This window comes from Parasteatoda tepidariorum, chromosome 1 (genome assembly GCF_043381705.1).
Source record: "Parasteatoda tepidariorum isolate YZ-2023 chromosome 1, CAS_Ptep_4.0, whole genome shotgun sequence".
NCBI lineage: Eukaryota > Metazoa > Arthropoda > Arachnida > Araneae > Theridiidae > Parasteatoda > Parasteatoda tepidariorum.
In genome coordinates, this window is record NC_092204.1 from 40658040 (window position 1) to 40668992 (window position 10953).

Below are 10953 nucleotides of genomic sequence, written 5' to 3' on the forward strand. Positions count from 1 at the left end.
AAGGGATTAGACTTAATCTGTAAAATATGATCCTTATACTTGAGGCATATTATACTTAATGTAAAAGTCCTTATAACCTTAATCTTTTCTTTTTCTTTTTGCTCATTTCAAATTTCGCTTGGAGCTTTTAAGCAAAAGAAAACTTGTAGAAATGTCTCATCAACTAAAAATAATAATTTTCTAGACATACAAATTTTTTATATTAGATAAAATTATAATGATCTATAAAAATTTTAGAACATTTTCTTAAAATATAATTCTATTTTTCCGCGAGTGTTTCATTCTTTGACCGGAGACTCATACAAAAGCTCTGTAAGTGATACAGAGTTTTGGTTACGGTGAATTCAGGAATATTCGAGGAATTATTTGACAAAAAAAATGCAACTAAAATTGCAAAACGAAACAAGTTATTAAATGCATATTTTGTTCTTAATTACGCGATACAGATTATCTCAGTTGCTGTTAAGTGGATATTAAGGAAAGCGTTCGATTTGCCTCGTTTGTTTATCAAATAGTTTTAAAAAAAATTTCATTGAGGAAGGAATAATTTAATTTCAATTATTTATTCCCATTTGAACAGATTAAATTTCAAACAATAAGAATTTTTGTGCTCAGAGCACAAGAAATAAATTAGGAAAACTAATAACTTTTGAACTAACTTTTAGCATACTTAGATGTGATTTAAATATTTTATGAGATTAGCGTTAAATATACTTATAAATTAGTGCAGATGATATTTGAAAATCTTACTTAAAATCATACTTTAATTTTTTAAAGATGTTTAATTTATTTCATTTTCTATTTTTTATTTTTCATGATTTTTTTTAGTTTAAATAAATATAAATCAAAATTATTATTATCAACTGTATTTGTTTAAATATATTTATTTTCACTATCCCTTTTCAGCATTTTTAAATGTAAGGGTTACTTTATTTATTTTGAGCATTGCTATTACATTTATAATATTACTAAAATTATTAAATGAACACTAATATTACATTTGTAACACTTATAAAAATAATGTTTTTTTAAGTTTAACAATATAAAAAATTGTTGCGCAATATCAAACACTTCGCATCTCTGAAGTCGCTTTATTTGAAGAAGTTGCTGCATTTGAAGAAGTTAACAATGGCAGCCTGACTTGTTTGCAAGTGAAAAGTACGAAAAAAGATTTTCGGAATTCAGCACACATAGCAACGTATATTATGGGATTGATCACATTTGATAAGTTGATTCCCAACTGGGATAGAAATGTAAGTGCAGGAATTTCATCTGCACTGTCCCAAAGAAGAGTTAACACCATCGGAGAATAACAAATCAGGAAAGCAACAAAGATGGCTAGCATCACTTTCAGGATTCTCATTTCTGTATCGTCAACGCGATGTGGAAAATCACCTCTTTGACTCTCTATTGAAGTTGTTGTGGCATTTAATTCTTCAGGCGTAGCAGATAAATTGCAATGCTTTCTAACTTGTTGAGATGTCTTATGAGTAATCCAAAAAATTCTAGAATAGCAAATTGCAAGTACCGTGAGTGGAAGTGCAAAGTAGGATATAAAAAGGAAAGTTGAAACTGTTATTCCATTTCGTTCTAAAAGGATACAGAGTCCGCTGTTAGGATCGTAACTATATTTTCCTACAACTCCAAAGAATGGTAAAATTGACATAATAAAAGAATACATCCACGTTAAAGCTAACTGTAATACTAAATATTTTTTTCTGTATATCAAACGATAATACTTTGGGTAAATTACGCAGATATATCGATTAATCGTAATTCCAATCATTAAATACATCGATTCGGCACCAACGCAGTATTTTGCCCATGTTATCAAAATGCAAAAAACGTGGTTCCTGTTCCAATCGGGTCTGCTTAAATTTATTAGGGTGAAAAGACAAAAAAGCAAATCGGCAGAGCATAAAGTTATAATAAATACAATGGTTGGGCTTCGAAACTTCCTCAAGGCGAGAATCGACACTGAATTCCCAAATATTCCGACAGACGAAATTATGAGAAACACTACTTGAGCAATTCTGAATTTTTCCTGCTTATCAGATCTATCTTGTTCTTGGTTCATGTCCAAAGTATCATTATCCAATGAATTGTTTCGGAAGGGGAAAAAGATGTCTTGAAATGAGGTATTCATTTCCTTTTGAATAAACCTAAAATTTACATAAATTTTATATAAGAATCCTATTGCAGAAAAATCTGGACAATTAATAATTTTAACTACAAAAACTGTGTCCATATTCTTAACACGCAATTTAAATGTAATAACACATTATTGTGGTTGATTAATTGGCTGCTCATTGTAAAGTATCAATATTCGGCTTTTCAGACATTTCGTCGGTACGTTTCGCTTTCGATGGTATGTTCTATGCGAAAAATTTTTCAAATTGAGGAAAACACTATCTTCCAGAATTCAAAAATATGTTGGAGAATCAAATGTTGGAGAATCGCGCAATATTTCATAATGAAAGAATAGAGAGCTACTATGTCGATTTTTTTACGTTAATCTATAATTTTTCAACGCATAATTTACTTGAAAAAATAAAATACTGTAATATTGGCTAAAATTTACAGTTATATTTACATGGAAGGATAAAAACATCACATACTACTACAGTGTCATGAGGAGGTGCAAGAATAAAAGAAAATTCATGAAATAAATGAGATTTTTAAAATGATTCATTCTTTTCTGACGAAATCATTAAATAATAATGTAATAACGCTCGCGCATAGCTAAATCATCTTAAGAGCGAAATTCATTTCAGAAAATTTAAATGTAGACATAACGCTTTAAATTGTAGTACTTGATACATTTACCATTCTTATGGCCAAATTCTATTTCAGAAAATTTAAATATAGAGATAACGCTTTAAATTGTAGTACTTGATAAATTTACCATTCTTATCATTAACTTTAGCAAAGAAAAAGCAACAAAATATATAATAAGTTGGCGTAAATAAAAGGTTTTCAAGTTCTGAGGAGTTTTAACGAAATAAAGAAATCTGCTTCATGTTTTCAATGCTCAATGCTTCGAGTTACATTTCTTAAAGTTGCTTTCGTAACATTAATTGCTACTGCTGCCCGTAAGCTATTCCAAAGGATTGGTAAACGGCAACCATAAAGCCATTTAAAAATCTTAATGTCTTCTTTTGTAATGGCTGAATTAAAAAATTCATCCACTATAAAAACGCATCTAAATATAATATTTTCAACTTTACTTATGTTACAAGAGCAAAATTTTTCAATTAAACTAGTAAGTAAAATTTGTACTTAGTATTAAAAAAGTAGAATTTGTTCATAACATTAAAGTAGTGAAACCTTCATATTATATCAGTTTAGTAAAGTTTTTACAGAACACAAAATAAAAACGTTACATTCCACATAAATAGTATAAAAATTTTTTGATTTCCACTAATATTACAAGTAAAGGTTTTGACATAATAAAAGAACTTTCTATGTGCTATGATTCAACCATCATGGTTTGGGGAATCCCACTTAATATATGCTAAATAATTATTACAGATGATAATTAAAGTGATGAAATTAGACACGCACAAAAACAATTGTTTCGGAATAAATATAAAAAAGTTTTCCGACAAATCTCTGAGACATGGTGTAAGGGATTAGACTTAATATGTAAAATATGATCCGTATACTTGAGGCATTTTATACTTAATGTAAAAATCCTTATAACCTTAATCTTTTTTTTTCTTTTTGCTCATTTCAAATTTCGCGTGGAGCTTTTTAGCAAAAGAAAACTTGTAGAAATTGCTCATCTACTAAAAATAATAATTTTCAAGACATACAAATTTTTTATATTAGTTAAAACTATAATGATCTATAAAACTTTTAGAACGTTTTCCTAAAATATAATTCTATTTTTCCGCGAGTGTTTCATTCTTTGACCGGAAACTCATACAAAAGTTCTGTGGTGATAAAGAGTTTCGTTTACCATGAATTCAGAAATATTCGAGGAATCATTTGACAAAAAAAAATGCTAATAAAATTACGAAACGAAACAGACTATTAAATACATATTTTTGTTCCTTATTATGCGCTTCAGATTTTCTCAGTTGCTGTTAAGTGGATATTGAAGAAAGCATTTGATTTGGCTCGTTTGTTTATCAAATAGTTTAAAAAAAAATTTATTGAGGAGGAAATAATTTATTTTCAATTATTTATTCTCATTTGAACAGATTAAATTCAAAACAATAAGAATTTTTGTGTTCAGAGCACAAGATATAAATTAGGAAAACTAATAACTTTTGAACTAATGGTCAGATTTTAGCATACTTAGAAGTCATGGTTTGGAGTATCCCAACTAATATATGCTAAATAGTTATTACAAATGATAATTAAAGTGATGAAATTAGACACACGCAAAACAAAATAGTTATGAAATAAATATAAAAGGTTTTCCGATATATCTCTGAGACATGGGGGAAAGTATAAGACTCAATCTGAAAGATATGATCCTTATACTTGAGACATATTATACATAATATAAAAGTCCTTATGACCTTAATCTTTTTTTTTTTCTTTCTGCTCATTTCAAATTTCACTTAGAGTTTTCAAGCAATTGAAAACTATTCAATTTTAAACGAAAAGAATTTTCGTGTTTAGAGCACATGATATAAATTAGGAAAACTAATAACTTTTGAACTAATGGTCTGATTTTAGCATTCTTAGAAGTGATTTAAATATTTTAGGAGATTAGCTGTAATTATACTTATAAATTAGTGCAGATGATATTTGAAAATCTTACCTAAAATCATACTTAAATTTTTTAAAGATGTTTAATTTATTTCATTTTCTATTTTTTTTATTTTTTATGATTTTTTTAAGTTTAAATAAATATATATCAAAATCATTATTATCAACTGTATTTGTTTAAATATATTTATTTTCACTATCCGGTAAATTACGCAGATATATCGATTAATCGTAATTCCANAGTTTAAATAAATATATATCAAAATCATTATTATCAACTGTATTTGTTTAAATATATTTATTTTCACTATCCCTTTCCAGCATTTTTCAATGTAAGGGTCACATTATTTATTTTGAGCATTGCTATTACATTTATAATATTACTAAAATTATTAAATGGACACTAATATTACATTTGTTACACTTATAAAAATAATGTTTATATAAGTTTAACAATATAAAAAATTGTTGCGCAATATCAGACACTTCGCATCTCTGAAGTCGCTTTATTTGAAGAAGTTGCTGCATTTGAAGAAGCTGACAATGGCAGCCTGACTTGTTTGCAAGTGAAAAGTTCGAAACATGATTTTCGGAATTCAGCACACATAGCAACGTATATTATGGGATTGATCACATTTGATAAGTTGATTCCCAACTGGGATAGAAATGTAAGTGCAGGAATTTTATCTGCACTGTCCCAAAGAAGAGTTAACACCATTGGAGAATAACAAATCAGGAAAGCTACAAAGATGACTAGCGTCACTTTCATGATTCTCATTTCTGTGTCGTTAAAGCGATGTGGAAAATCACCTCTTTGACTCTCTAGTGAAGTTGTTGTGGCATTTAATTTTTCAGGCGTAGCAGATAAATTGCAATGCTTTCTAACTTGTTGAGATGTCTTATGAGTAATCCAAAAAATTCTAGAATAGCAAATTGCAAGAACCGTGAGTGGAAGTGCAAAGTAGGATATAAAAAGGAAAGTTGAAACTGTTATTCCATTTCGTTTTAAAAGGATACAGAGTCCGCTGTTAGGATCGTAATCATATTTTCCTACAACTCCAAATAATGGTAAAATTGACATAATAAAGGAATGCATCCACGTTAAAGCTAAATGAGATGCTAAGAATTTCATTCTGTATATCGAACGATAATAGTTTGGGTAAATTACACATATATATCGATTAATCGTAATTCCAATCATTAAATACATCGATTCTCCACCAACGAAGTATTTTGCCCATGTTATCAAAATGCAAAAAACGTGGTTCCTGTTCCAATCGGGTCTGCTTAAATTTATTAGGGTGAAAAGACAAAAAAGCAAATCGGCAGTGCATAAAGTTATAATAAATGCAATGGTTGGGCTTCGATGCTTCTTCAAGGCAAGAATCGACACTAAATTCCCAAATATTCCGAGAGACGAAATTATGAGAAAAACAACTTGAGCAATTCTGAATTTTTCCTGCTTATCAGATCTATCTAGTTCTTGGTTCATGTCCAAAGTATCATTATCCAATGAATTGTTTTGGAAGGGGAAAAAGATGTCTTGAAATGAGGTATTCATTTCCTTTTGAATAAACCTAAAATTTACATAAATTTTATATAAGAATCCTATTGCAGAAAAATCTGGATAATTAATAATTTTAACTACATAAACTGTGTCCATATTCTTAACACGCAATTTAAATGTAATAACACATTATTGTGGTTGATTAATTGGCTGCTCATTGTAAAGTATCAATATTCGGCTTTAAAACATTTCGTCGGTACGTATCGCTTTCGATGGTATGTTCTACGCGAAAAATTTTTCAAATTGAGGAAAACACTATCTTCTAGAATTCAAAAATATGTTGGAGAATCAAATGTTGGAGAATCGGGCAATATTTCATGATGAAAAAATAGAGAACTAATATGTCGATTTTTGACGTTAATCTACAATTTTTTCTCGCATAATTTACTTGAAAAAATTAAATACTGTAATATAGGCTAAAATTTACAGTTATATTTACATGACAGGATAAAAACATCACATACTACTTCAGTGTCATGAGGGGATGCAAGAATAAAAGAAAATTCATGAAATATAAGAGATTTTTAAAATGATTCATACTTTTCTGACGAAATCATTAAATAATAATGTAATAACGCTCGCGCATAGCTACATTATCTTAAGAGCGAAATCCATTTCAGAAAATTTAAATGTAGACATAGCGCTTTAAATTGTAGTACTTGATACATTTACCATTCTTAAGGCCAAATTCTATTTCAGAAAATTTAAATATAGAGATAACGCTTTAAATTGTAGTACTTGATAAATTTACCATTCTTATCATTAACTTTAACAAAGAAAAAGCAACAAAATAAATAATAAGTTGGCGTAAATAAAAGGTTTTCAAGTTCTGAGGAGTTTTAAATCTGCTTCATGTTTTCAATGCTCAATGTTTCGAGTTACATTTCTTAAAGTTGCTTTCGTAACATTAATTGCTACTGCTACCCGTAAGCTATTCCAAAGGATTGGTAAACGGCAACCATCAAGCCATTTAAAAATCTTAATGTCTTCTTTTGTAATGGCTGAATTAAAAACATCATCCACTATAAAAACGCATCTAAAAATAATATTTTCAACTTTACTTATGTTAGAAGAGCAAAATTTGTCAATTAAACTAGTAAGTAAAATTTGTACATAGTATTACAAAAGTAGAATTTGTTCATAACATTAAAGTAGTGAAACCTTCATATTATATTAGTTTACTAAAGTTTTTACAGAACACAAAATAAAAACGTTACATTCCACATAAATAGTATAAAAAAATTTTGATTTCCACTAATATTACAAGCAAAGGTTTTGACATAATAAAAGAACTTTCTATGTACTATGATTCAACCATCATGGTTTTGGGAATCCTACTTAATATATGCTAAATAATTATTACAGATGATAATTAAAGTGATGAAATTAGACACGCACAAAAACAATTGTTTCGAAATAAATATAAAAAAGTTTTCCGACAAATCTCTGAGACATGGTGTAAGGGATCAGACTTAATATGTAAAATATGATCCGTATACTTGAGGCATATTATACTTAATGTAAAAATCCTTATAACCTTAATCTTTTTTTTTCTTTTTGCTCATTTCAAATTTCGCTTGGAGCTTTTTAGCAAAACAAAACTTGTAGAAATTGCTCATCTACTAAAAATAATAATTTTCAAGACATACAAATTTTTTATATTAGTTAAAACTATAATGATCTATAAAAATTTTAGAACGTTTACTTAAAATATAATTCTATTTTTCAGCGAGTGTTTGATTATTTGACCGGAAATTCATACAAAAGTTCTGTGGTGATAAAGAGTTTCGTTTACCATGAATTCGGAAATATTCGAGGAATCATTTGACAAAAAATGCTAATAAAATTACAAAACGAAACAGACTATTAAATACATATTTTTGTTCTTTATTAAGCGCTTCAGATTTTCTCAGTTGCTGTTAAGTGGATATTGAAGAAAGCATTTGATTTGTCTCGTTTGTTTATCAAATAGTTTAAAAAAAATTTTATTGTTGAAGAAATAATTTATTTTCAATTATTTATTCCCATTTGAGCAGATTAAATTCAAAACAATAAGAATTTTTGTGTTCAGATCACAAGATATAAATTAGGAAAACTAATAACTTATGAACTAATCGTCAGATTTTAGCATACTTAGAAGTCATGGTTTGGAGTATCCCACCTAATATATGCTAAATAATTATTACAAATGATAATTAAAGTGATGAAATTAGACACACACAAAAAAAATTGTTTCGAAATAAATATAAAAGGTTTTCCGATATATCTCTGAGACATGGGGGAAAGTATTAGACTCAATCTGAAAGATATGATACTTATACTTGAGGCATATTATACATAATGTAAAAGTCCTTATGACCTTAATCTTTTTTTTTCTTTTTGCTCATTTCAAATTTCACTTTGAGTTTTCAAGCAATTGAAAACTATTCAATTTTAAACGAAAAGAATTTTCGTGTTTAGAACACATAATATAAATTAGGAAAACTAATAACTTTTGAACTAATGGTCTGATTTTAGCATACTTAGAAGTGATTTAAATATTTTAGGAGATTAGCTGTAATTATACTTATAAATTAGATCAGATGATATTTGAAAATCTTACTTAAAATCATACTTTAATTTTTTAAAGATGTTTAATTTATTTCATTTTCTATTTTCTTTATTTTTTATGATTTTTTTAAGTTTAAATAAATATATATCAAAATCATTATTATCAACTGTATTTGTTTAAATATATTTATTTTCACTATCCCTTTCCAGCATTTTTCAATGTAAGGGTCACATTATTTATTTTGAGCATTGCTATTACATTTATAATATTACTAAAATTATTAAATGGACACTAATATTACATTTGTTACACTTATAAAAATAATGTTTATATAAGTTTAACAATATAAAAAAATGTTGCGTAATATCAAAGACTTTGCATCTCTGAAGTCGCTTTATTTGAAGAAGTTGCTGCATTTGAAGAAGTTGACAATGGCAGCCTGACTTGTTTGCAAGTGAAAAGTTCGAAACATGATTTTCGGAATTCTGCACACATAGCAACGTATATTATGGGATTGATCACATTTGATAAGTTGATTCCCAACTGGGATAGAAATGTAAGTGCAGGAATTTTATCGGCACTGTCCCAAAGAAGAGTTAACACCATTGGAGAATAACAAATCAGGAAAGCAACAAAGATGGCTAGCATCACTTTCAGGATTCTCATTTCTGTATCGTCAACGCGTTGTGGAAATTCACCTCTTTGACTCTCTATTGAAGTTTTTGTGGCATTTAATTCTTCAGGAGTAGCAAATAAATTGCAATGCTTTCTTACTTGTTGAGATGCCTTATGAGTAATCCAAAAAATTCTAGAATAGCAAACTGCGAGAACCGTGATTGGAAGTGCAAAGAAGGATATAGAAAGGAAAGCTGAAACTGTTATTCCATTTCGTTTTAAAAGGATACAAAGTCCGCTGTTAGGATCGTAACCATATTTTCCTACAACTCCAAAGAATGGTAAAATTGACATGCTAAGAGAAAACATCCACGTTAAAGCTAATTGAAATGCTAAGAATTTCTTTCTGTATATCGAACGATAATGGTTTGGGTAAATTACACAGATATATCGATTAATCGTAATTCCAATCATTAAATACATTGATTCTCCACCAACGCAGTATTTTGCCCATGTTATCAAAATGCAAAAAACGTGGTTCCTGTTCCAATCGGGTCTGCTTAAATTTATTAGGGTGAAAAGACAAAAAAGCAAATCGGCAACGCATAAAGTTATAATAAATGCAATGGTTGGGCTTCGAAGTTTCCTTAAGGCAAGAATTGATACTGAATTACCAAATATTCCGACAGACGAAATTATGAGAAAAACAACTTGAGCAATTCTGAATTTTTCCTGCTTATCAGATCTATCTTGTTCTTGGTTCATGTCCAAAGTATCATTATCCAATGAATTGTTTCGGAAACGGAAAAAGATGTCTTGAAATGAGGTATTCATTTCCTTTTGAATAAACCTAAAATTTATATAAATTTTATATAAGAATCCTATTGGTGAAAAATCTGGATAATTAATAATTTTAACTACATAAACTGCGTCCATATTCTTAACACACAATTTAAATGTAATAACACATTACTGTGGTTGATTAATTAGTTGTTCATTGCAAAGTATCAATATTCGACTTTTAAGACATTTCGTCGGTACGTCGGTATGCTCTATGCGAAAAATTTTTCAAATTGAGGAAAATACTATCTTCTAGAAATCAAGTTTCACCAGTAACAATAGGATTAAAGTAATAGATGCTTAATTAGGAAATAAAAAAAGGAAATAAAAAGAAATAAAAGAAGTAAACTGAATGAGTAGGGGAGAGTGGGGTCAATTGTAACAGGGTACGATTGTAACAGAGCAAAAATTTCGAGTGTCGGGTTTTAGATTTGGTTCTTAGGTGGCGCACAAGGTGTATTTAATAAATCTACATGTACACCCCTGCTGGCAACCATTTCTAGGTACTTTTGAAAGAGTTACATCACAAAAGATATTTTCACGCTACGCAAGTAATTTTTTTGGTATTAGAATATTATATTGCAACAAAGTAATTTTGTTTAAATAAATAAAAATTATTAACCGAATATGTAAGTGGACACCTTAATTAACATTTCAG

At 28.5% G+C, this 10953-nt stretch overlaps 3 protein-coding genes across 6 annotated transcripts in view; all 3 read right to left on the bottom strand.

Moving 5' to 3' along the window:
• LOC107447106 (G-protein coupled receptor moody) overlaps positions 1-10953 on the bottom strand; it is a 65939-nt gene that overhangs the window by 38450 nt on the left and 16536 nt on the right. Inside the window, exon 3 of one of the 4 annotated variants that reach the window (XM_043038932.2) lies at positions 9012-10305. The exons of the other annotated variants lie outside the window; for them this stretch is intronic. Within the exon in view, the coding sequence (XP_042894866.2) occupies positions 9207-10305 (1099 nt within the window). The 3' untranslated portion in view covers positions 9012-9206. Of the gene's footprint in view, positions 1-9011; positions 10306-10953 lie in introns of those variants that run through there. 4 annotated transcript variants of the gene reach the window in all.
• LOC139426432 (G-protein coupled receptor moody-like) lies at positions 1064-1666 on the bottom strand. Its single transcript, XM_071185304.1, has one exon. It carries the CDS (start codon positions 1664-1666, stop codon positions 1064-1066), a length of 603 nt encoding a protein of 200 aa, XP_071041405.1.
• Positions 5201-5854, bottom strand: LOC122268748 (G-protein coupled receptor moody-like). Its single transcript, XM_043038919.2, has one exon. The coding sequence runs from the start codon at positions 5852-5854 to the stop codon at positions 5201-5203; it is 654 nt and encodes a 217-aa protein (XP_042894853.2).

Bases quoted from the DNA above. Each gene is read 5' to 3' on its own strand.
- LOC139426432 (XM_071185304.1), bottom strand. From the start codon at position 1,666: ATGTCAATTTTACCATTCTTTGGAGTTGTAGGAAAATATAGTTACGAT.
- LOC122268748 (XM_043038919.2), bottom strand. From the start codon at position 5,854: ATGAAATTCTTAGCATCTCATTTAGCTTTAACGTGGATGCATTCCTTT.